The sequence below is a fragment of the Aspergillus sclerotioniger genome (genome assembly GCF_003184525.1).
Source record: "Aspergillus sclerotioniger CBS 115572 chromosome Unknown BO94scaffold_27, whole genome shotgun sequence".
In the NCBI taxonomy this organism is placed as follows: domain Eukaryota; kingdom Fungi; phylum Ascomycota; class Eurotiomycetes; order Eurotiales; family Aspergillaceae; genus Aspergillus; species Aspergillus sclerotioniger.
Window position 1 is genome coordinate 108,313 of NW_020291017.1, and position 23,948 is coordinate 132,260.

The following is a 23,948-nucleotide window of genomic DNA, read 5'->3' on the forward strand; positions in this document are numbered from 1 at the left end:
ATATGTCATGTGTATTTCCTCTGGGATTTCAGTATTCATTCCCTTTCCTCGTCACTCCCTTTAGACTATATAATGTTGTAATTAAGTACCGCCAGCAAGGAAGCAGTGTAGGGGTTAGACCGATGTCTGAACTGTAGCGCTTCAATACCCGATTAGAGAATGTGCAATAGTCTATGCTCGATTGGATAGTCGGATTTAGACCTATTGAAGTTGTAGGGAGTAGGAAGGGTTGGATATAAGATGGATGCGAGATCAGTAGGATATTGTTGCATAATAGCAGTGACATGTAGAGAACTAAGAAACAAATTGATAGGTATATCGACGCGCTTGTACATGAATGGTTGGGATAAGACGAACATGTTGAATGACAGAGAGAAGGAAGAAGTAAGAAACAAAGAAAAACAAGAAGAAAGAAACATGGGAAAAAAGAGAAAAAGAAAGAAAAACTGCCCTAAAAAAAGTCCCATCAAAATTCATAACATATTCCAAAATGGCACTCAAGCATCCGTCCTTGCCATTCACTTTCCCGGATCCAAGCTAGGAACAATCACAGGCCCATACTTTACCACCGTGCCAAAGGTCCCATCGCCTTGTACCATGAAGTCGACGGCAAGGTTCAACTTCCCACTTCCCTGGGATGCAATCGTGTGGCCATACATCGTGTTCACGACATCCGGATCATAGGCAACAATGGCCACATAGTTTCGACGGCCCATCAGCTTCCGGTGCTCACGGGGCTGTCCTGTCACATCGGACTGGAAAAGTTCCAGCATGTCCTCCTTGGTGTCGGTTGGTTTTGAAGGCGCCGAGCGTTGGCCATTCGCAGGAACATACAGAGGCTTGTTGCTGCTGTGGAGAAGTTTGATGACATATGATGGGGGAGGATTGTTCACCACCGGGGACGAGATGAGTTGATACATGGTTTTGTGGTTGGATGGAAACGATGGATCATGCACCAGCCCAGCACCACAGGCATTGACGGCGCCAGAGAGGAACGTCATACGCAGCGACTTTTGATGCGCAATACCCTGAAGGGTACGGATGAGGTAGGTCCGCTCAAGGTCCTGTACAGGTGGTTAAGTCTTGGTGGGGTCCAGAGATGCCCATGAGGTCGACATACCTTGGATTCATGAGTCCATTGATCCCGGAGCTCATCCAGGAGGTCAAGCTCGCCAAACGGGCTAAGGATTCCGCCCATGAGGCCGGTTTTGCCTACAGCACGCTTGACCGAATCGAATCCAGACCCTACCATGTCTTTGGCCCCAACAACGCCAGCCACGGAGCTCGTGACTTTCCCGAGTACATTGTATGCCCCTGTGACGGCCCTCTTTCCCGTCGCAACGGTGTGCGCAATGTGCTCTGCCGTCTCTAATCGCGGGTAGATGATGGGTACCGAAAGCATCCACAAACAATGCTGGACGGTTGGAGGCAACATTGCAATCTTGGGGAATATGCCTTGATAGGTTGGCCCAGCTACGACCTGGTGCGGATTGCGCTCCGAGCGACAGTCCAGGCCGACGGCAACCACGGCGGGCCCCAGGTATTTGACAAAATGCCAACCAGTCCCGGTGATGGTGAACAGATCGAGGTCGGTCCGAGAATTGCGGAGTAAGTCCAGCGTGGTATGGTGCTGGAAAAGCAGGTACATCTCCGTCCCCACGCGTCCGATGTTCTTGAACATGTTTGAAAACTGCATATGCTCCGGATATGAGCCGAAGCCATCGAAACTGCATGCGTTAATATTTGCACTCCAGTGGGAAGGCGCCGACTTACATATCATGATCGTCAATCTGGCAAACATAGGGGATCTGAGCAAAGGATTCTCTCAGATACGGCTGATCGAAATGACTCGTATAGTAATGGAAGTACGCATGAGACACGTCCTCTTCGTGGGCGGTGGTCCAGGGCGTCTTTTTCCGGATTTCCTTTCCACTCATCGCCAGCCACTGTTTGAGGCATGGAACCTCCTTCCACATCCGATCCGCGTAGATTTGACCTCCCAGGCCCAGCTGGACATGAAACCCTCCGATTTCAAGATGTTTGTGCATGATATCTTTCCACATGAACCCGACCCCCCCCAGGCGGGATCGCTCGTTCGCGTTCACATTCAGCGAAAAATCGTTTCCTGAAGTGGTGATGAAGCGCCAGCCGGTTTCGTATCGTCCAGCAACCAGAAACTCGTAGCGCGTGCAACCAAGGTGTGAGGTAATGGCGTAAGTCCATTTGGCAGGGCCAGTCTCCTCCATTCGTAGATCAATTTCGTACTTATAGAACGTCCACCGCTGATGAACAGCGATGGGCACGGCTTTCAGCTGGCGCGGATTCGGAGACAGATCGATGCTTTGATGAAGGTGGATGGTGGGAGGCTGGGCAGCATCGGTCACCAAGAGAATGGAGCCTAGCCAGATACCACGCTCCACATCCATGTTGGCGTAGCGGAGATACGGGCCAAAGTAGACTCCGTTCGTCGGTGCCACTTTATACATGTCAATTCCACTGACCGGCGGGGGGCCAGTGAACCCTGTCACGATTGGCGACTGCAGGCTCTCAAATCCCGGTGTCAAGGGAAGACCAGGGGACGTCAAGGGCTTGGCGAACGTCGATAAGGAGGGCGACGCCAGAGGATGGCTGCTATACACGCTGCATACCGGGGATAGCGGAGTCTCGTTCAGGTTCAAAGGCGTGGGCCCCTTAGGGAACTCCCACTGAGTGGACTGAGTGGGTAGATGGATATAGTAGTATTGGCCTGAGTTCGGGTCAAGATGAGCAATCCAGCCCTCCGGCAGTGGCGGAGGTGAGGATGGTGCAAGCGCCGATGAGGTTGGTAGCGCGCTAACGATAGTCTGTTGCAAGATTGGATGATTCTCATTTTGAAGCGGAGTTTGAATAGCATTTTGGGGGGAGTGTCTCGACTCCTGTGGCTGCTGTTGCGGTTGCGGTTGCGGTTGCGGTTGCGGCTGCGGCTGCGGCTGCAGCGACGGGGACTGTTTCTGCGCCTGCTGCTGCTGCTGCTTTGGTTCGTTTGCGAATGCGGGGTGATCATGAGCCGATACGAATGGGACACTGGTCACTGCGGCGCCATTCGTCTCTGTAGCACCATTCGTCGGACTGGCGGTCGCCGGATGCCCCATCGAGGAGGACTGGCCAGTCGATGCTGGAACACGCTGTTTCTCATTCGGATAGCCTTGTGATAGAACGGGTCCTGGGACACTCGAATATGCTGGAGGAGGCGAGGAGCTTATGCGCATTCTTTCCAAGTCCTGCTCAAGTGCGTTTGGGGGAATCCTGCCGAGCTGGGGGGCTGACTGTGTCTGTGGGGAAACCCCTGTAGGCAGAGGGCTTGCCGGAGGGTTTTCCTCAGACACAACCCCGGCGCCTTGGTAGACCGTGGGGGGCCCATGTGGTTGGGTCCCCGGCTGCTCCGTCGGTGTCCAGGGCCTTGGGACTGGAGGTGCCGGCTGTTGATTTCTGGGCTGCTGACCGGCATACTGTTCGGCTCTTCTTTGAGCAGCCGCACTCTGAACCTGCAGGCCTGCTAACGTCGAAGTGCCTGCAATCCCCGAGGCCGCATACCGCGCTTCGATGTCGGACGTCGCATGCTGCCCTGGCTCGACCACCGGCGTTTCTGGTGGTGGTGGAGAGCCGCGCTGAGCACGAGTGGTCGAGTTCGACGCCGTCGAACTTATCCGATTAATTGCGCCATTCTGTGGCTGTAGATTCTGTGCAGCTGCTAGTCTGGCGAAGGCTTGAGGAGGCGGGAAATACTGCTGGCGGTGGTCAGGGTATCCGGTGGGTTGGGACTGGGCACCTGTTGCAGGAGCTGCGAGCGCCGGCAGGCGTTGATGGAACCGGGAAAACAGCCCTTCTCTGTCCGGGGAGTCCCCTGCTGGAGATTCGGGCAATGGCTTCGGAACGTTTCCGCGTCGTTCAGCTAGGGTGGCTTGCTTGGGCTCACGCAGTCGCAGAGATGCCATATAGTCCGAGTGATGAGATACGCCGGAACCCGCCGACATACTACTGGGAATTGTGGGAGAGTCCCCGGGGACTCCGCCTTGAGGGACTGGACTGGAGCCACTGGATCCTGAGCTACGGATTTGCTGAGGCCTCTGTCTATCGTCGGGGTAGGGCAGAGGGGCGCTGTGCGACGAAGCCGGGGAAGGCGTGTCTCGCTTGCCAATCCGCAATGGCTCAATGATGGGTGAGTCGGCCTGCAGCTGCCCCGAGGTGGTATTCAGGAAAAGCTCCTCCTGGGAGCGCTGGCCCTGACGGCTTCCACCGGGATTCATTCTGCACGATGAGCCCGGGTTGCGGCCCTAGAGTTAAGGAGGGTGACTGAATCGGGAATGAAGAGACGAGATGATAAGTGGCTGAAGAGCAAATCGAGTCAGCTACTCCGAGTGAACAGAATTCCCAACCAAGAATGAATGCGAGGCGGGGAGGGGAAAGGAAGAAGCAGCAGGTCATGGAGATGCGGGGGAGGGACTCTCACTAGCTGGGATCGACTGTAGACGGCTGTCTATCATGCTCCGGCCCTCCCAAAGCAACAAGAAGCCGCAGGCACGACGACCAAGGAAGGAGAAGACTATGTCGAGAAAAAGAGCAGCAGGAGGAGAAGGGGGAAAAAAAGAGAGAGAGAGGCATTGGACTCACACAGTTGCTGCTCGCCCTCCAGTTAGCCGCCGGGGGGGTTAAGTGGCCGGCGCATCATTGGCCCAGCGCCAGGGCCCCTCGGGCGCCAGAGGGGCTCCCCTCGGCGAATGGCCGTCCAGCATGGCCGGCTATCTCTTGGACGGGCTGCAGGAAGGACGATTGTCGCGATGTTCCAGTCCCTAGTACTTACTTTCTAAGTCCTGTCGGTGCCTGGCAGCTGGCCGGTTGCCGGTTGCCGGTTGCAGGTTGCAGGTTGCAGATTGCATCCTTCCTTCAGCGCCGGTGGACCCTGCCAGTTCCCCCCCGACATCGGGATCGGCCCGCCGCGGTACCTTAATTAATACCTGATGATCTGATCGGCTGTGTAGTATGGAAGATAGATAGGTAGGGATATTGAATCGATCAGCCTTGCCTGGTTGATCGCCAGGGTCTTTCATGTCGTGAGACTATAAAAGCTCGAAGGCACTGGCATGTACGAGCCATCTATTTCCGCCTTCCTGAAAACAATCGCAAAAACGCCCGACTCCGACTCAACTCCTCCCCGACTTCTCAAAATTTGATCCCCCCAAGACCCATCATCCGTAGTTGACTAGCTGCAGCCCGTGCTCAGCTAGCACCTCCACCCATTCGATCTCGAGCGCATGCCCCCCTCGCCGGGAATGTTGGATCTGCTGCTCAAAAAACACCTGTAACATCTGACACGTGGTCGCCGCGTTGTACCCAATCTCGTGGTCCTCCAGGTTCGACAGTAGCTCCAACGCCATCATCTTCAGCCCGCTCGACGGGGCCACAGCGCCTGCCAGGAAAATCGGGAACGCTGTAAATCGCCGGTCCCCTCCGCTGCCCTTTTCGATCATCGCCGATACGATTTGTAGAATTTGCGCGGCGTGGTGGTGGACTTCCTCGTCAGGGGCAGCCCCGGGTTCCGACCGCTGTCCCGACCAAAGGCTGGTGAAGGAGAAAAGCAGGCAGGTGTGGAACAAGATAGCAAGCTGGATAGCTTAGTCGTTAGCATCAACTGGTCAAGGGGGTGGAAGAAGGGGGAGATAGAGGAGACGGGCTCACTTGTTGCAACAAATTTTGTGATCGCAGTGGAAGACTGGCTTGGTTCTGGAACAGATATCCAATCTCCTCATGGCCCCATAGTCGAACGAGCAATTCGCGTAGTTCCTTGAGTCCCTGTTGCTGTGAGCTCGAATTATTGAAATATGGTCCTTTGGCCCCTCGAGTTTCGACGGCAAGAAGTCCGATCCGGATGGCTAGGACAAACGTGTCATAGTATAAGCGCATGATCATGGGTAAGCTGCCATCGGCGTATATCAAAGGCGAGCCGTCGGGCCCAACAAGGTAGCAGAGGGACTGTAGTTCCAGTAGCAGCTGGTTGTCAAGGACGGCGCGGACAAATTCCCCAGTGCCTGCGCCGCCCATTAGCGAGTATAGATCCATGTGGCAAACCCACCAAGCTATGCCAGGGAATCGTTCCGCCCTTGGTATTGATTGCCTGAGCAAAATCAAATGGAGCAGCCGGGAGACATGGTGCGACCAACGATTTGAACTACCGGGTTTGGCTGCCACAACCTAGATAATTCAAAGTTAGCCCCCATTGTATAAGAATGTGCCGAAAGGAGCTCACGGGGAAATCCAACCTCGTAGATGAGCAGGAGAAAATGAGTCAGGTAGACTGCATCTGACAAGAAATCTTCATTACCGCAGACGCTACCGTGGGAGGAGGCAACCTGATTATAGTAATAGGAAGCATCGATGTGTTGACCAACCCCTTGGCGAACCAGACTGAGCACGGATAGAGCCATCATTGCATGGTAAAGCTATTAGCCTAGTAATTAGTTTCGACGCACGACATGGCATGCTTGAAAGGATCACATACGGGAGGGAAACTCGACGCTTCACGTTCGAAGACGGCCGCATCCAAACCATGGATGTTAAACACCCCATCTTTTGGAATCAGCTGCAGACACACAAAATTGCGAAAGTGGTCAAGGAGCAGCAGGTCGAGGCCTTCCTGCATATGCGGCATGCTGTCGCCTGGATAGTCTGGGATCAGCTCCGAAACCGAAGGCGCAGATAACGAGAAACTCCCCTGGTCGGAATCGGGGACTGAGGCGTGCTTCTTCGGTCGGGATAGAAATGTCTTCGCGCGGATCTGAAACTCTTCAATACGACGACATTTGGCCCGTAGGCCGAATTACCATCTCCCACCTGGGAATGGTCGCCATTGCCCATTTCCAGGGTGGCACTGATTCCCGCATTTACTTCCGACGTCTCACCCATATACTCAGGGAGCTGAGAGAAGCTCTCAGGGATGGCAACCACATGGTAAGTGCCGGGAATCGATGCCTGTGCCTTTCGCTCCCGCTCCTCATCTGAGGTGAGGGCCGCAAAAGGCGGAAGTAGATCACCAGTCGCCGGGGGGGTGTTGCTTGTCCTCAATTTCGCTGTACAGGAGAGTCCGAGCCCATTAGAGGTGAATTAAACGGATACGGGATACCGAGGCTTCTTACGGTCCCAGACCACATTGCCCACCGTCCTCACATCCAGCATACGCTCTCTGACCCGACGGGTATCATCTCGGAAGCACAATCGAGGCCGGTAGTCACACACATGGCCAAGACGAGCGCATTGCTAGACCAGCGAAGGTTAGCCTAGAACCCAGCAGAGTCCACGATGGGCGTCGGTTAAAAAGTAAGTACATTACACTGAGGGCGGACTTCGTCGCACTTGACTACCACGAGGATCAGTATACAATCGCATTGGAGTAGGCAGAACGGAAAAGCTCTCCCAGGGAGCCACTAAGCCACTCACCCTTGCGGCTCTACTTCCGAGGAAAGCAAACAAGTTAGCACGAGACCGTACGACGCTTCGGGGACAACTGCTTTCGGCACGGAAAGATTGGGCTCACTCTGCATGTCCTAAGAAGGTAATATGACATCAGAGACAACCCCAGGACGGGCAATGAAGATATTCTCCCCGCCAACGGACATACCAGCAACCAGTTCGGGACCGGGGTGGGAAGCGGAGCCGGTGCTGACGGATCGTAACCTTTTTGGTGGTCGGAACATCAAAGCCAGGGCTGGGGCCCATGAGACTATTCTTGGGGGCAATTATAGGCAGTCGCAAAGGCGGCTTCCTCGAGGACCGCATAGACCGGTTTGTCATCGAAATGCTGACAGCGGCCATGGAGGTGGTTGCTTTGGAGGTTGCATTAACCAAAGGTGCCTGGATGGTGACAGCAGAACAGGCACCCATACTATGTGCTTTCACAACTATCTCCGGAATGAATGCAGACCAGGAAAGAAACTGAAGAGAAGAAGGGCAGAAGAGAGAAGAAGTCAATGTGATCACTATAGACAAAGGCAACCGACCATGGTCGAAAGACTAGAGGCCATGGAGTCGGGGATCACGGAGGAAGATAAACAGAATCGGAAGCATCGTCTATGCATCCTGAAAAGGGACTAGATATCTATAGGTGGGACGAATGATAGAGACTAGAAAAATCAGAGGCGAAAAAGTCTAAAAAGATAAAAATAAATAAAACAGAGGGGGGGAAAAAGAAGAGAAGGAGAAGGAGAAGATTGGAACGAAAGATAGACTGGAGACTGTCGAAACGGCGAGAAGAGCAATGGGAGAAAGGAAAGATAGGATAAGGTACAGAGGAGCTGATGCAGAACCCAAGCGTTCTGGGATCATCAGCCAGCCCTGTCCACAGTGGCGGCTCCGATGGAATTGGACAGGGTGGACGGCGAAGGGGGAGCAGGCGAATAAGGAGGCTGCGCCCAAGTTCGACCTACTACTAAGCTGCGGACCTGACGCCATGGCATGTTTGGTTGTGTGATCAAGAAGGTCTCTTACCGTACGTACTAGATAGGTACGTAGGCTCTTAGCCCTTACCTGGGCGAGAGTTTCTAGCCCCAGTGAACCCATTTCGACCTAGACCATGGAGTGCAGATGCCAACCATGTGGCAGAGGGGAGCGAAACCAAAGAAAAAAAAAAAAAAAAAAAAGGAAGATTAAAAATAAAGCTCTGGGGCGAGAGAGGCATGAAGCTGGCACTGAGAATGGCAAGAATGCTATTTTCCCCCTTCCCCTCTCAACCCTCCAACTCTGATCCACCCCCTTGGTGGCACCCAATCAGGCAGGAGACCCCAGTGGAGCATGATCTGCTCCATCACAGTTGTCGTTGGTTTCTGATCTGTTCGCACTTATCACGATTGATAGGTTCGTCGACGAACACTTTGAGGCTATAGTAGCGACCTGAATATAGACCAGGGCCCACGGTTCAGGCTGAATTTGGGGCGTCAGGTGAGTTCGGCCACGCCGGTATACGGGGAGGGGGGACGAGTCATGATCTGTCTCATCTGGTCAGTGGTCAGTGGTCACTGGAGTGGTCGGGTTTTGGTATCGGACCATGCATCCACATTGAGACTCGAGACAACCAATATGGGGGCCATGTCCGGCCAGGGTTTGAGAAATCAAGCCCGTTCTCGGCCACTTCACGTTATATTCTCGGGGCCGAACCAGTCGCTGGGTGGGTGACTGGACTGGACTGGTGATAGTCTACTACCACTAGTACTGTGTAGAGACTAGACAGTACAGAGCTGAACGAGTGAACGCAAACCACAACAACCTTAAAGCAGTCTTACATAATAATTGCTCAGGTTCCCCTGGCTGATCCGTCGGATGGGTGGACGGCTTTAAATGCCGGCCCGGACCAGACTTGCGCCATGCGTGGCGCCGCCGTATGGGAGACGTACCGATTTGGTACTTACCAGAGCCGTACGACGTATGTTCAGTTGACGGCCACCGGAGATAAAGTCGCAGATACCGGTTTGATCCGTACCAATACCAGGGCGCTAATCCGCACTAGTCTGGTCCTTCTGCCAGACTCGCCTGGGCCAATCTAGATCCTCGGGATGTCCGCATGAAGCGCCGCTTCCTCACCACTTATGTCTGTCCAAAGCAAACAAGACGGTCACCGCCTCCCACCCCTTCCTCCAGTTTTTCAAATCTTCCATGGGACGGGCATCTTCTTCTCCGGCCGGTGGTGGCTTGGTTTTGGGGTGATTGGTCAGGCGCAGGCCTGCATCACGCTACAGAGGCAAGTTAAAGTTGGGTGCCATGCACTTTATGTGCCTATCTACTTAGGTATTCCTGCCCAAGGCACCGTCTGAAAACCCCCCCCCCCCGATGCTGGCACCATGGATCCACCCCCTTTCTAGTGCAAGAGCCCTGATTGGGACGGACAGTTCCTGACAATACCGTACTACCTCATACCGACTGGAGCTGAGCACATACATGGCGAGTTGGCTACATGCATGCTTCGGATCCATGCCGTACCGACGCTAGTCGTCCCATGATCAATTTTCCGACCTGAGACATTCTTCCCCGCATATGAATCCATGTCACAGGAGTCATCGCAGCTTGACGAGTGCCCGATCTAGGATCTGTCGTACTGGTCCCGACCTCTCGTCTTCCCGCCAGCTCTTCAGCGAGAGCTGGAGTGCCTCGTCGATCGGAAGGCCAGCCTGCCCGCAGAGCTCGACATAGGCGACTACTGCCTGGGCACGCTCATTGCGAATGGCTTCGACGGAGAGGTCTATCTCCTGGGAGAACATCTCACCGGCTAGCGCCGCCAAGGGTTCCTGGGGCCCGCGTAGATCGGATTCGCCACTCCGTTCCGATGCCCACGTCCCGATTTGGTCAAATAGTGCGCGCAGCTGTCGGTACAGCGTAACCTGCACGTTTCTACCCCCATGGCCCACCGCCCTGTGCAACACCGGCCTCGACGTTTCCAGATGTCCGTGGATGGCTGGTCCTTCGTTAGCACGTCTATGATCGGAAATCGGCTGACTGCAAGAGAACCCACTCTTTGCCGAAGTATGCGATGTAGGACTGAGGCATTGTAAAAGGCATGTCACACAAGCCGCCAACGTGTCATCCAGGGTCTGTCTGCAGAATCATCAGCACCTGCCGTACATCGTCCCTGAATCCAGAGGAACAGCCCCTATACTTCCTTCTGCGCCCAGGTCCAACAGCCACGACCAATCAAAGTAATCCCAATAGGAGAAGCAATCAAGGAAAAATAGGCCGATTGAACACAAGACACGGATAGGAAACTTACTTGGGTTTTTGGCCCTTTCCTGAATCTACATCCATCGGTTCCCCTTGGTCTTCGGCCTCATCTAGCACTCGGGTGACAATGCTCATGGCATCTGGCAGGAGCTCTAGGTCTTTGCGTGCTTGAGACACTCCCCCGAGAGCAATAAGCGCATGCGGGCGATATGTGGGATTATTCCGCTTCGCTTCCCTGATGGCAATAGTCTTGAAGGTTGAAACGGCGATCAGGATTCCGCCTATTGAAGCGAGAGACGGGGGAGAGAAAGGCATACCTTCATTGTCTCACTGAACGTTGGTTTCTCTTGCCACAATCTCTTCGCCTGGCTTGAAAATTTCGTGAAGGCTTCTAGGACAACCTCTTTGCCGTCCCACGTTTTTCCGGCCAAAGCTTTCTCCAGTACAGGCCATATATACTCACTAGTTGGGAGATCAATCTCAGAGTCCAGCGACATGATAGCCTTTGCAAGCCCCAGAGCTGCCGTATGCTTGATAGCCCAACGAGCTGAATCTAAATTGTTGGAGACAAGGTCCGTGATTTCCCTGATGTAGAGGGATACTGTGCGGTTGCCACCAACATTATCTTGCCATGTCTTCTCAAACACCTCTCTAACATGCTCGTCCAAGTCACTCTTCGATACGAAGATGAACGGTAGCACAGTCGTAGCAAATGCCATGAACCGGTCGTTGGATAACTTCGAAGCAGCTTGTAAGATTTCTGCCGAAATGGCCCGCTGGTTGGTGTCCTCGGCGGTCAAGTATAGCTCTTTGGCGTGTTCGATTGTTTTCAGGACTCGGCCATCCGAGGCCAAACGAAGGAGGTAGCCTATGGATGTACAGTACGATGCACTGACAGTGTCGTTGCGATCGACCACGTATTTCCCGAGGAGCTGTATGAAACGATCTGCATAAGGACGGAAAAGCATGGATCGCATACTCAGGAGAACCAAAACACGGCTACAGCCGACCTTCGATGGAAGCCCAACAGCCGAGCGCAACACGCCTTCAAGCTGGGCCGCGAATTCCTTCATGCTCTGCTCATCCAACATATCGACGAGGTATCTTTCAATGACCTCCATCATAGGAGAGGTGCGAATGCTAGACAGTCTCATCTTGTCGATTTCCTGGCCTGTCAGTCCATACTTATCGGCGTTGAGGTGAACATAGTTGACCGCTTGAGGTTCCAGGGAACTCAGGGAATTTAGAAACTGCTCCATTATGCGGGGTATGAATTGTCGCAGTGGACTACCAGGGCTTTTCCTGATCATTTGGATCAAAGCCCCAATGGCAAATCCTTGGACCTCTTCAACTCCGGATTCCATGCCCTTGTCACTCAACAGAAATGGGATGGCACTTCGAAGCATAGTATCGGCCCGCTTGGTGTCCGTGTCACTTGTCTCCAGCGTGCGAATGATAGCGTTGGTGATGGTCTGGCAAAGCTTCAATGCTGACACTCGGACGGTCTCCTTGATATCATCCAAGAGCTTAAAGGCTTTGGTAAAGATTTCGTCCATGTACGTGGCGTATTTCTCGGGTTGGCGTCCCTGAAGCAGGTCCGCGATTGCAGTACAACTTGCCTGCCTAACTCTCCATTCCCGACCGGCCAACATGCTCTTCAACAAGTCATTCATGATCTCATCAAAATGAACCTCGATCACTTCCATAGGATTTTTGACCAAGGACCGCCAAATGGTATTCATCGACCGCTGGACATTGGGATTCGGGTCGAACCGGTAGCGGAATAGCTTGGGATAGATCTTGGGATTCTTCGCCAGATAACCGTCGACACTAGAGTCAGAAAAGATACTGCTGATGCCCATCTTGCTAAATGCGGCCCGGCTCGTCCAAATGGCATTGTTCGAAGCCAAAGACATGAAGCGATACACAAGGGTTGGGTCACCGGCTTCGGATGCAAGGTTCATTATGTCTTTGTAGGTATTGACTGAGGAACCGCCCCCAGTTGGGAGGGCCCCAGGCTCGAACAACTCGGTGTTTTGGCTAACCTTGCCACCTGCGAGGGTTGAACTGTTCTCGGTGAATGAGTTGACTAGGTCGCGTACCAAATCATCCTTCAGTCCTTGGTCACCCATGCTGTATACAATACTCAATCCCTGTGCACCGGTCTCCTGGACCACCTCATCCCGGTCAACAAGCAAGTTGCTGAATGAGCTCTGACATTTACGCAGGCGTGCTTGCATTGGGTGTAAATGGCCACAATTTTTGATCAGACTCAGCAGCCAAATAGCAGATGCCCTTTTGAGGGACGGTTTCGGTGCACCGCAATTTGCTATTATCGTGTCGGCCACATCAGCAACCACGGATTCCGGTACCTTCGAAACAGGAGACTCTTCATCCACATCAAATTCGGGGCCCAATGATTTAGAATTCCAGCCCGCTGCAGCATTGCTCAGTGCTTCGCCGACGGTGAAATGTATTTCAGGGCTGCGAATCTCATGTAGAGCATAGAGGGCACCTGTGAGGGCACTGAAATGTGAATCATCAGAGCCATACTCGGGGAAAGTGAGGGATAGATGTCCCAATGATATTATAGCCGTTTCGCTTTCGGCCTTCGCATCCCGTACCAGGGCTTCTCGGATCGGTTTCCATTTAACATCCGAAAGCATAGAATATGACAAGATTCCAGAGAGACTGAGCTGCCCAATTGCTACCTGTGCAGAACGCCGAAGAAGTGAATCGCGCGCGCTTTCGAGCATTTCACAAATAGTATGGACAAACTGATCCACATGTGCATTAGCCACTTTGATTGTCATGTTGCGGAAAGCAAGCCTGCTCAACATATACGACAGTGCCAACACTGCCCCTCGAACCTGCAGTGCAACTTCCCCGATTGCGGAGTTCCATGACGCTATGCGATCCAAGCACTCTGCGATCAGTGTCATGAGGTCGTTCTCAGGAAGGGAAGGATGGGATGCTAGAATTCCAATTGCACGTGCGGCCATAGTCTGAATATCTTGGTCGTTGCTCTTCAACGAAGTTCTCAGCACCAGCGTCTGTGGAACGACCGACTCGACAATTTCATTTGAGGCCAAAGAGCAAATATTGACAAAATGCACTCCGCATTGTTGCAGGCCCTCCCGGCTCTCACGGGCGAGGCCAGCCAAAGCACTGTTTAGAAAGAGAACAATGGCTTCTTTATCGGCAATTCGAATGTACCGTTTCAAGGACGATCGTGCTTGCTCATCGGATGTAAGCATCACATCAAGCTTCGTGTCCCAGTCTTGGTCTATTTCAATACCGGTATCAGAAGCGGAAAGTGACTCCCAGAGCAATACACTCCGAATGAACGAAACCGTGGAAGCAAAAGCATTCCTGTAGGATCCCGATATAATTTCCGAGGCAGACAAACCTGACACTCCATTTGAGGTTGCCGAGCCAAGTAGAAAACGAGAGAGTTCCGAAAACTTTGGGAAATCATGCCATGTAGAGTCCCTAGATGCCAAAGTAGCCGGCTGTCTGTCGTAAGAAGGACGCAGAAGCCGGTGCCAAAATGGATGCAGGCCTTTTCTCCCTTCTTCCGTTACTTCCTGACGGTTTTCTGACCCGCTTGCAATTGCCATGAGGTCAATCCAGCGTGCAACAACATCATTGTATGGTAAAAACCTGTTCGCAAAACGTACGGCAGCGTACTGGGGACCGCGAACAACATTGAACCCGGTCATTAAATCCTCTCCTCCCGGGTAATTGTTCATCTGCCGAACGAGGAAAGGCCGCAATTGATCGTGGAAATCGTTGTCCCAACTATCTATCGAGGAGTTGAGGATACTTCCTAAGGCCTGTTCAATACTCACAAAGATCTGAGAGCTCGAGTCATCGGAGTTTAATGAAGTGAATAGCCATTGAATAAGTTCGAAGCCAGAGAGGCTTTCCTGCCCATCATACACCGCAAAGTTCGCCTTGGGAACCATAATACCGATACTTTCGTATGCAAGACCCCGTAGACTCAGGTCCGTAGATGGAAGCTTCTGCCCGCTAGCCCCGGGGCTCGGCCATCCTTGAGACTGGATGAAGTCCCGTAAGCCTGTTATAAGCTTAGGTGCCATTTCTTCAAGATCAGATGGAGAACCCATTCTAACGACCCAGGTGGTAAAGTTGAATATTTGTGTTCTCAATTTTGGGGCCTGCAATCCCTTGAAAGACCTTGCAGCATCTGACAAAAGGCCTTCTTCGATCACCCGGATAACTCTCCATCTATCCCCTATTGCTCTAATTGATTTCCCGAGAAAGGTCAGAATTCTGGTCTGCAGAGCAGGTCGCGCCGGCGGTGCACCGTCAGGCGTTGCAGCTCCAAAGTACAAGCCATAGAGCTGCTGTACAACATCTGGCGCCTCCAAGTCGGGGACGAATCTCTTGAGAAGCTCTTCCCCAATATCGGAAAGGCGAGAATTCGCATCTGCAGAAGCAATTAGAGCAGGTAAGAACCGCTCTGTGTGACTGAAAGCTCCACTCGCGAGAAATCTCAGGGCTTTGACTTTTGTCTCAGTCAAATTCAGGCCACCCTGTGAAGATGGGTTCCATGTCTCGTTTACAGGTGCACCCTTGTTCAAGAATATGTAATCTGCAGGAGACAACCCGGGGCAGGTCGGCGAACTCTTATCTGCGGGGAACAGAAGCAGCAATTTCTCGAACCATGCCGACAGAAACCTTGTGTCTCGGTCGGACAAACCTAATCGAGACTTCAAATGCACATCATCGTCGCTATCCTTGGGCGGTAACTTGAGCAAGGGTAGGAGCCGCAGGACAAGATTAAATACCACGGCAGCTTGGTTGCCAAATGTTCCGATCTCGGAAATGCCCTGGAGCAGGGGAAGCAGGACCTCGACTCTTGCGTCTGAGCCCAGACGATCAATACTTTGTTGGATATATATCAGATCGAAATGTCGGATAAGCTGGGACTTCTGCTCTTTGAACTGCTTGAGCAAAGCCGCCACGGGCAGCTTAATGGACGGGGCTTGGACTCTAGTGTTGACATGCTGGCACACTGCAATTACTTTATTGCGAACAGCAAGATTTTCAGAACCCAACTTGAGCAATAATGGTGCCAGGTAGGTATTGAGAAGGGGCTCAAGTTTGGCATCGGTGTCCGCCAGGGCAATCCTAAGCTCAACCTTGGATATCAAGCTCAACTCGCGAGCTTCGGAGCTTGCTGGCGTAGCCTCTGTAGCCATGATGAAGGTAAACTGGAAAGTCAAAGGAATTAATTCACATCCCACATTGGTATGGAAGTGGATATATGAGTATAGAAAAGCTCCCGGGGTATGCAGAGGAATTTTAAGTGAGGGAGGGTCTCACGCCATGGCTCAAGGCAGACGTTCCAACGTCACCGCCGCCAAACCCGAGGCCACGATAACACCCCGATTGGGGAAAGATTCCTATTAGTCAGCATACGGGGTTCAGGTAGTTACCGTATGTATCTAAACTGGTAACCGGCCGCTTTGGAATATTCAATATGGATGTATTTCCCCACTTATTATAAACCAGAACGTAGAAACGAATACGAAAATAGATATATAATATATACGTACTAGATAAATCTTGAAGAACTGACAGGAGTCATATTGACTTCATGTGATATATGACCAAGGTGAGATTCATGATACGTTATGGGTGAGCGGGTGGCGCTCTCCTCTGTTCAGCTGCTTCGCCCCTCAGAAACCTTGCAATTTCACCTTCAGCATTGATCAAATGGCTATTGGCTGGCTTATTGTGGCTCGTATTGCCAAAAAGGCATTGCCACAAATCATCCTTCTTCACCAGCTCACCGCCGGATGCACCGCCTGCCATTAGCTTTGAAAGTGCTGCATCTTGCAGTTCCAAGGAATTGGCCGAATCGATTGCTATCTCGCTGAGATACTGGATATCGGCACCATCATCAGAAGGCTTGGCAGACGGTGCCTCCTGTCCTTGCTCTTTCTGCACGATGTGGGCTAGACGACGCGACACGGAGAGGTCGTAGATCGACTGCTCAACCGTGTCGGAAACGAGATACATCCAAACAGTGGTTGGCCGATGCTGGCCAATACGGTGTACACGTGCGATAGCCTGAAGCTCGATTGCAGTGTTGATAAGAGGCTCACAGAGAAAGACGTGGGTTGCATTCACCAAATTCAGGCCCGAGGAATGCGCTTTGGCGTGCAAGAGGAAACATTCTACCTGTGTAGTGATAGCAGACATTAGTAAATGGTTGGTGTTCTGGTTCGGAGGGGAGAGGGCTTACTGCTGGATCACATTTAAAATTTCGTATGCCATCCCTACCATCAACACTGCTGTACCCGATTTTGAACCGGGACAATGCATTGGCGAGGATTTCGAGGAAGTTCTTATACTGGGAGAACACCACAGACTTCGCCCCCGGATCATGCTCCCGAAGCCACAAGATATGACGTGCCAGTGTATCGATTTTTGTACCGAAGGAGGTATCCAGGTCAATGTTTTTGATTTCTTTCAACGTGCTGGAGCTGATGCCAGCATATATAGAATTACTTGAAGAGCGTTCCAGCTCTAGTCGGGTCGGCGCTTTCTCTTCCTGCACGACAAGTTCCTGCGGCTTGTATGTGATTTGATGGAAATCATTGGCTTTCAGATGCTTTTTGCAGGTGGGACATGTGCGATGTTGATGCCACCACAGCCGTAAGCAATCTTTGCAATACTTGTGGCCACAGACCGTCAGAACCCCTACTCGGAGTTAGTAAGGCTAGCTTCTGGACGACCTGGCACGATTTTCCAACGTTGATACTCACCAACTTCAAACCCAGACTGGCAAATGACACAAATTCTGGACGAATCATCTGAGCCAGACTCATCTCGAAGATGGATGAGATACCGACGTTTTGCCCGCAAGGCAGAGATTTTCCCATCAACAACGCTTTCCTTCCCGAGTTTTGAGGTAAAAAGAACCTCATCCAAGGGCTTGCCAACACTCTCTTCATCGTACGGCGCAACGGTATCAGAAATTTGCTGTAGCTGACGATAATACTCGAGGCGGTTATTCATCGTATCTCGAAACATCTCAACCTCCCTCTCCAATCCGGAAACAGCTTTGGATTGCTCAATGGACATCTGACTTGCATTTCTCAGCACCAAATTGATGATTTCAAGCTCCGCACGCGCTCGAGAACTTCCTTCGTTTGATTGCCATTCAAGGGAGATAGTCAGGCTACGAAGCTCGCTGATAATCCCACGAAGTGAGCCGAGTTGCGGGTCAGGCTTCATATTACTGCGTAAATTCATAACTTCCAAGAAAAGGGTTGGAGATGGGCCTTCCCCTTTATGTGCTTGGATAATCCCTCCTTTAACTTCATGAGCAATGAGGACGTTCTTTTGTCCAGTCAAGCAATCGTGACGGTCAGCGAACATGGCGCGCAACGCTTCCATATAGACGTACATTTCGTCTTGATGTTTGGTAGATTTCTCGTATTCGTTACCTTCGAGTTCCGATTCTTCCTCTTGATCGATAAGTGATTGAGTGAGGAATTTTATCATAGTTTGGCGCCAGCTCTCGTACTGTGTAGCATGCCGGTTCATGGCTTCGCAGAAGTCTTCGAACTTCTCGAGAACACGACGACCCTCTAAGCCCGTGCTATATATCTGGGGCTCCATATTGGGAATGGTCACAAACTGTCTCTTCTGGGACTTCTCCTTTATGTCTTTCATGGAACGGGTGACTTTTCGGGAGATATCAACCAGCATTTCCTTCCGGATGGCCTTCGCTGTTGCATACGCCTCCTCCTCCTGTTTCTCAAGGGATTTATACTGTTCGGAGTCAGGTGCGGTGAGCTTCGGGTCCGACTTGATCTGATAGTACGCGTTTCCGGTGAAAAAGATACAAATATGTTGAATCTCGAGAGCCATGCGCAATCTCTGGCGGTGCGTACCGATGCGTGCGTTCGTTTCTGCCTCGTCGCCCTCGTTGTCGCTTGTCAAGACTACTGACACAGAATCCTGATTATCATTTGCAAAGGTGACCTGACTCTTCATGCGCTCTACCTGCAGCCGATCCCGGCATTCTTGAACAACTGCGCTCGCTCGCTCCAAGGATACTTTCCAAAGGTCAAGCGCTTCATCCTTGTGCATCGCATTCTCCAGTAACTGTCCCCGCCGGAGCTGAGACATGAGAAGCGAGCGCTCTTCTGCATGTATGAGCACGTCGTTCTGGTCAATCATAACTTCGAGCACCTCATTTACCGACCGCAGTGGTCCATTGTTGCCGATGCCTAAGCCCCGGCGGCTGTTTCCCGCGGGATGAAGACAGGATTGACGAAGTCTGACCAGCCAACTTCGCATCTTTTCGATCACTGACGGGTCATTGGGGTTCCATTCATCACTCAGGGGTGCTCCTGATAGATCAAGGTCACAATCTTCACACATCTGCTCGTACAATTGTCCATAATGTTGTTCTTCAACTGCCGTGAAGGGGACCGTTATAATCACTCTCTTCTGCGGAGGTAAACGAAGTTCGCCACGAACATGATCTTTGCTATGACGAAGAGCGATTCCATGAACAATACCTGCTAAAATTGGCCGGAATGAAAGGCACAGTCTATTCCAGATGAAACCACAGTAGGGCTCATAATGAAGGAAGAGAAAGAGGCCAAGAAGGTCTGCGATATCTTTACGAAGAGGCGTCCCAGTCACGGCCCAAGCCATTTGGCGTGGAATCAAGCGAGCGACTCTCGCAGCATTGCTAACACCACTCTCGATCATTTGAGCTTCATCTAGGCAGACCCGCCACCAGGATATTTGAACAAGCGGCGTTCTTCTTGGTTCAAACCGTTTCTCATGTCGTAGGTTCCGCTTTGGCGCATCGCCAGAATAGTGAACCTCGCGGGCAAGGACATTGTAAGTAGTGAGTACAACATCATGATCAGATATCAACTCAACCAGTTCAGCATCTGGTATTTTCTGATGACGCTGGATACCTTCATAGTGAAATACACGCAGCCCCGGCGCATGCAATTCGATCTCCTGTCTCCACTGCTCAAGAATCGCTGGAGGTGTTATGATCAAGGTCGCACCTGACGGCCTCAAGCTTTTGACGCGTCCGTGTTGATCTAGACGATCTGAAGATACCGAGCGGCGATGAAGGCAGATCAAACTGATCATTTCAACGGTTTTACCCAGACCCATCTCCTCGGCCAATACCCCGCCTTTGAGAGTATTCTCCACGGCATTCCAATTCGAGATGTCGGTAGTCACAGTCATAAACAGATGGCTTGCGAAGCACATTCTCCCGTCTGCATCGGTGATTCGAATGAAGGATGGTGGCAAGCTCCCACTGACAGCCTGCTTCCTGGGGACAATCCGCCCATCTGGTTGGAGCTCCACGCCTTCTCTTTGCAGAAGCCACCGGACTGCTCTCCTTTGGAAGGGAAAAAGCTGGCATTCCAAAAGGCCACATTTTATTTCTGCCGATGACGCGGGGGTGTCTGGAGGTACGTAGACATTGTCGTAGAAGTCACGCGGTGACCAACCCGTGGCACCTACTTCCCTGCGATGCTTATGCAGTTGCGTGGGTACCACATCATCATCTGCTTCTCGCAGAATATACTTAGAGAACACTGTTGATGAACTAGCGGGTAGTTTGTTGATCGCCGGGATATGGATTGAATCTTTCCACAGGACGACTGTTTCCAAATGAAATGTTTTTCTATCAGGCAAACGGTGGAGAGTAGCCTGGTAACAAACAGAAGGGACGTTCCTGTGAAAGCAGTCGGCAGAAGGAAGGCTTGTGGCAAGTGAGAGATGACTACCAAGCTCAACAGCTTCAGGATCAAAAACCTCATCTGTGAAGACGACTTCCCGCTCCGAAAGCGTCACAATTGCTAGGTTGTAGGTCCCATGCGCAAGTCCATTCTGGACCGTACCAGCCTGGGCACGAGTAACTCTAGTAGCTTCAAGGGTGACAGGTACAGTGTGCAGCAGTTCCGTGGGGCTACTATGTTCATATGGAGCAGACGCAAAGCTCTGTCCGGCATCAGCTACATTGGTGGGAAGAGCCTCCGGGTCAGGCCGGCTCCTGTTAGTATAAGAAAATACATACTAAGTGCAAATGGAAACGTGCGAGCGGTATATAACCCAATGGAATTTGTGAGTCCGACAGCCCGTTTAGTTGTCTAAGGCTTTGAAGCGCCCAGGCCAGCTTGCGGCGTTTGCTAGGATGATCAAAGGACCCAGGCTGCCCAGGCCTGACGAAGGCAGTGGCTAATGATTCTGGAACGTTGCCTGGGATGGAGAAATTAGCAGTGGCTTTGAGGCAATCCGCCTGGAACCAAATTAATGATTAGTACCGGGATAAGACAATTCTGCCTTCACCACGGCCATCCTGAACCTTCCTGTCTATGACGCCTCTGATTGCCACGATATGAGAGTGATGGAAGTCGGGCAATACAGGGCGTCAGATCGATACGAGGATCTTATCAGAGGGCTCACGTGTTGATAGGATGTCCATGTCCAATCACCAGCCAGAGATGAGCTATTCCGCCCGCGACCATGAAGTGATGCCCGAGGCTGTAAGAATTCTCGCCTACGCAGGTCTGAGAGAACGAAATAATAAGCCCTGTTACTGTATTTACAATCCCATTTCCAATCCCACTAGTACCTGAGACTTGGCGCCTCCGAGTCCGATCAAATCTTCCAACCTCTGCATACCTGACCGAGTATTGCAAGTGCCAGGTACGTACCTAGCTGTCTGTGTCGGATACAACGGTGCCATTCACCGCACGGACGCTGCGATAGTATGGGACTCCACCAGCATTGCTTTGGAAGACATCGGTTGTTTCACCGGTCGAGACCGAGCCCTCATCATCCGATGACTCATAATAATATGCCGTACCCCATTGCTCAGTGTGCAGATTCAAAGCCCCAGAGGTGAAGGTATAAGTTGAAACCCCGAGACCACCTGTCGATTCGATGTCCAGACCTCTGCGTATTAAAGCGCTAATGGAAAGCCCGTCCTCCAGTCCGTATGTCGTGTTACAAATTAAGGGATATTCGAACGTAATCTCATCGGTGGTCTTGGTCCCCGTAAGCTGTGAAATCGAGTTTTGGCCGAAGGTTTGTTGGTTGTTCTTCTGGCTCAGTCCTTGCTGGTTCAAGGAACCATAGTTGGAGTACGACAGATTCTGACTCCATGAGTACTCAGAAGACTGCACGGTAAGTGTTCTCTCGGCCAAGACTGAGTAAGATAGAGTTTCGTTCGTCCCGTTTCGACTCTGGGCCAGATTCCGGGTGACCTCAAAAGTTGGCGCTGGTGCAATTACCTCGGGTGCTTGGCCGTTCGTCGAGTTTGTAACTGATTGCGACACAGAATCATCTAGGTACAGGAATATGGTGCCGGTGACCACCCAGTAGGAGCCAACAGTGTTAGAAAAAGTAACTGTTCCATCATCTGAAACATTCAATCCTGTGACCCTGATTTCGAACGAGTGAGAGCGGTTATCCGTAAGCAAAGGGAGGAAGGGAGAGATATCTATCTCAGGCTGCCGTAGGTCAAAGGCGTCAATCCCCACAATGGGCCGCCAGAAGCCGGGTGCGACACCGCCGGTGAAAATGATGGGAAACGGCCAGTCTACTCCGGCAAGGATGCCATCGATATAGAGCTGGATTTCACGGAAAGGAGAGAATCCATAGAGCTCACCAATAGTGTTATCAAAGGAGTACTCATCAGCGGAGAGGACATTGGACCACCAGAACTCTTCCGTTGACTGCCCACATGCGGAAATAGAGACAACGGCACGGGAGGTTGTCGGGGGAAACTGATATAGCACGGTAGCATTATCTGTTGGAAGCTCAAAATCGCTTGATGCATTCTGCCCTGATTTGCGTGCAGAAATAGGAAGAATGACATCAGGAGTCTTGACATTGCCCTCATACGAGAAATATGCCGTCAGCGTGGCATTATAGGACCCGGTATAGACGTCAGTGATGATATTTCCAAGGTCGAAGATCAATTTTTGCTTCTCTTTCCACAACACGTTGAACTGTGACATGTCTTTGATATAAGTCCAGATGATTCCATTGGTTGATGGCTCCGCTGTTGATGTACGGAACACCTCTGTGTCCCCAAGGTACATGAGAGCCAAACGGTCATACTGCGTGCCTTTGGAGGTGACAGTGAAGTTGATGCGAACAGTGTCAAATGTACAGTTTGGTGGCTCGTAGATCCCTGTTTCACATCAGTATCCTACTGGATTACCCAGGAACAGCTTCCCCTTACCGACATATGGTTCCCCGTAGCTATAGCCGAACACATGGTCCATCAATAGAACCTCTGTATTACACCCAGCGCTGCCATGGGTTATAGAGACCGGTTGATAAACCTCGAAGACCTCCAAGAGGGCCCGCGCTGGGGAGAATAGCAGAGAGCCCAGGCAGAAGGCGGCGTAAAGGGAGGCCAACATGGCTGCGGCTACTTCTATGGGATGTGTTGTAGTTCGATGGATCCTTTCAGCTCGTCTGCTCTCCTAGGATGGGGTTTCTCTCGACCTAGGGACGAGGTAGGACAAAGCTTCTCAGTCGATGTCGCGACCTGTTTCTTCCTGAGGAGCTATGGCAGGAAATGCAAGTGGGCGTCGAGATTAAGTGCTATAAGCTCTCGAGGAAGCACCGATGCATAAAATGAACGCACTAAATGGTACTGATGCCTGTAGAGGATGCATATAACGGCCGATGTCGATGCTCCCTCCCGGGGCCGAGGAGGGTATTTGTACGATGTAGAAATAAACTGGGGGGCCATTTCCAATCGGTGGTGCATGCTACGTTAGTAGTGACTAGCTGGGTTCACTATGGCCATGAGTTGCCGAAACGGACGTCCTCCGTGGGCATGGTCCTTTTTAGCCTGCCTTCTGCCGACAGCGTGCGACTCAGTCTGATAATCATGGATGGATCAGCCGGTGGGATTGATTGGTGACGAGATTGATGGTATCATTCACGCATAGTGCTATGGGGGTAACTGACCGCCAATCCCGCTTGAAGAGTCTGTTCTAGCTTGATTCAAGGCTCAAGCGTTATCGCCGGCCATCCATCAAGGAAAGCCAGGGTGCATTGCCCCTGGCCCTTGCCGTGAGCCGATGATAAGCTGCACAGTGCCACAGATATGATACGGATGCCATTGGAGCAGCGCGGATGCGACGGAGCGATCATAATTAGAAGCC

The 23,948-nt window shown here is 51.9% G+C and overlaps 7 protein-coding genes across 7 annotated transcripts; all 7 read right to left on the bottom strand.

The window, feature by feature from the left end:
• Nucleotides 1–278: 278 nt before the first annotated feature.
• On the bottom strand, nt 279–4,403 carry BO94DRAFT_198276 (WW domain protein). Its single transcript, XM_025606085.1, has 3 exons — nt 1,774–4,403; nt 1,121–1,727; nt 279–1,064 (listed from the first exon to the last, which is right to left on the bottom strand). The coding sequence occupies exons 1-3, from the start codon at nt 4,284–4,286 to the stop codon at nt 519–521; spliced, it is 3,666 nt and encodes a 1,221-aa protein (XP_025464174.1). The 5' UTR covers nt 4,287–4,403; the 3' UTR covers nt 279–518.
• An 822-nt stretch (nt 4,404–5,225) lies between these two features.
• On the bottom strand, nt 5,226–7,914 carry BO94DRAFT_559213 (Zn(II)2Cys6 transcription factor; the record flags this gene model as incomplete). The annotated part of the gene is made up of 8 exons (XM_025614053.1): nt 5,226–5,642; nt 5,716–6,228; nt 6,297–6,476; nt 6,536–6,743; nt 6,767–7,103; nt 7,170–7,290; nt 7,359–7,390; nt 7,644–7,914. 8 exons carry the CDS (start codon nt 7,912–7,914, stop codon nt 5,226–5,228), a joined length of 2,079 nt encoding a protein of 692 aa, XP_025464175.1.
• Nucleotides 7,915–8,046: 132 nt separating this feature from the next.
• On the bottom strand, nt 8,047–8,638 carry BO94DRAFT_198147 (uncharacterized protein). Its single transcript, XM_025606084.1, has one exon. It carries the CDS (start codon nt 8,587–8,589, stop codon nt 8,179–8,181), a length of 411 nt encoding a protein of 136 aa, XP_025464176.1. The 5' UTR covers nt 8,590–8,638; the 3' UTR covers nt 8,047–8,178.
• A 17-nt stretch (nt 8,639–8,655) lies between these two features.
• Nucleotides 8,656–9,318, bottom strand: BO94DRAFT_538218 (uncharacterized protein). The gene is made up of 2 exons (XM_025612444.1): nt 9,073–9,318; nt 8,656–9,014 (listed from the first exon to the last, which is right to left on the bottom strand). The coding sequence occupies exons 1-2, from the start codon at nt 9,083–9,085 to the stop codon at nt 8,797–8,799; spliced, it is 231 nt and encodes a 76-aa protein (XP_025464177.1). The 5' UTR covers nt 9,086–9,318; the 3' UTR covers nt 8,656–8,796.
• A 638-nt stretch (nt 9,319–9,956) lies between these two features.
• On the bottom strand, nt 9,957–16,054 carry BO94DRAFT_198479 (ECM29 family proteasome component). The gene is made up of 4 exons (XM_025606086.1): nt 11,055–16,054; nt 10,787–10,986; nt 10,532–10,614; nt 9,957–10,474 (listed from the first exon to the last, which is right to left on the bottom strand). Exons 1-4 carry the CDS (start codon nt 15,963–15,965, stop codon nt 10,077–10,079), a joined length of 5,592 nt encoding a protein of 1,863 aa, XP_025464178.1. The 5' UTR covers nt 15,966–16,054; the 3' UTR covers nt 9,957–10,076.
• A 344-nt stretch (nt 16,055–16,398) lies between these two features.
• On the bottom strand, nt 16,399–21,117 carry BO94DRAFT_588688 (putative SNF2 family helicase/ATPase; the record flags this gene model as incomplete). Its single annotated transcript, XM_025615900.1, has 5 exons — nt 16,399–16,950; nt 17,015–17,472; nt 17,538–20,760; nt 20,837–21,018; nt 21,084–21,117. The coding sequence occupies 5 exons, from the start codon at nt 21,115–21,117 to the stop codon at nt 16,399–16,401; spliced, it is 4,449 nt and encodes a 1,482-aa protein (XP_025464179.1).
• A 189-nt stretch (nt 21,118–21,306) lies between these two features.
• Nucleotides 21,307–23,310, bottom strand: BO94DRAFT_198529 (uncharacterized protein). The gene is made up of 2 exons (XM_025606087.1): nt 23,012–23,310; nt 21,307–22,960 (listed from the first exon to the last, which is right to left on the bottom strand). The coding sequence occupies exons 1-2, from the start codon at nt 23,193–23,195 to the stop codon at nt 21,477–21,479; spliced, it is 1,668 nt and encodes a 555-aa protein (XP_025464180.1). The 5' UTR covers nt 23,196–23,310; the 3' UTR covers nt 21,307–21,476.
• Between the last annotated feature and the right edge of the window lie 638 nt (nt 23,311–23,948).

Bases quoted from the DNA above. Each gene is read 5' to 3' on its own strand.
- BO94DRAFT_198276 (XM_025606085.1), bottom strand. From the start codon at position 4,286: ATGAATCCCGGTGGAAGCCGTCAGGGCCAGCGCTCCCAGGAGGAGCTT. The intron at 1,728-1,773 runs GTAAGTCGGCGC...TAACGCATGCAG, and splicing joins CAGATTGACGATCATGATAT to TTTCGATGGCTTCGGCTCAT. The intron at 1,065-1,120 runs GTATGTCGACCT...CCACCTGTACAG, and splicing joins AATGGACTCATGAATCCAAG to GACCTTGAGCGGACCTACCT.
- BO94DRAFT_198479 (XM_025606086.1), bottom strand. From the start codon at position 15,965: ATGGCTACAGAGGCTACGCCAGCAAGCTCCGAAGCTCGCGAGTTGAGC. The intron at 10,615-10,786 runs GTAAGTTTCCTA...ATGATTCTGCAG, and splicing joins GGAAAGGGCCAAAAACCCAA to ACAGACCCTGGATGACACGT. The intron at 10,475-10,531 runs GTGGGTTCTCTT...ACGAAGGACCAG, and splicing joins ATCGCATACTTCGGCAAAGA to CCATCCACGGACATCTGGAA.
- BO94DRAFT_198529 (XM_025606087.1), bottom strand. From the start codon at position 23,195: ATGTTGGCCTCCCTTTACGCCGCCTTCTGCCTGGGCTCTCTGCTATTC. The intron at 22,961-23,011 runs GTAAGGGGAAGC...GATGTGAAACAG, and splicing joins CTACGGGGAACCATATGTCG to GGATCTACGAGCCACCAAAC.
- BO94DRAFT_198147 (XM_025606084.1), bottom strand. From the start codon at position 8,589: ATGGGTTCACTGGGGCTAGAAACTCTCGCCCAGGTAAGGGCTAAGAGC.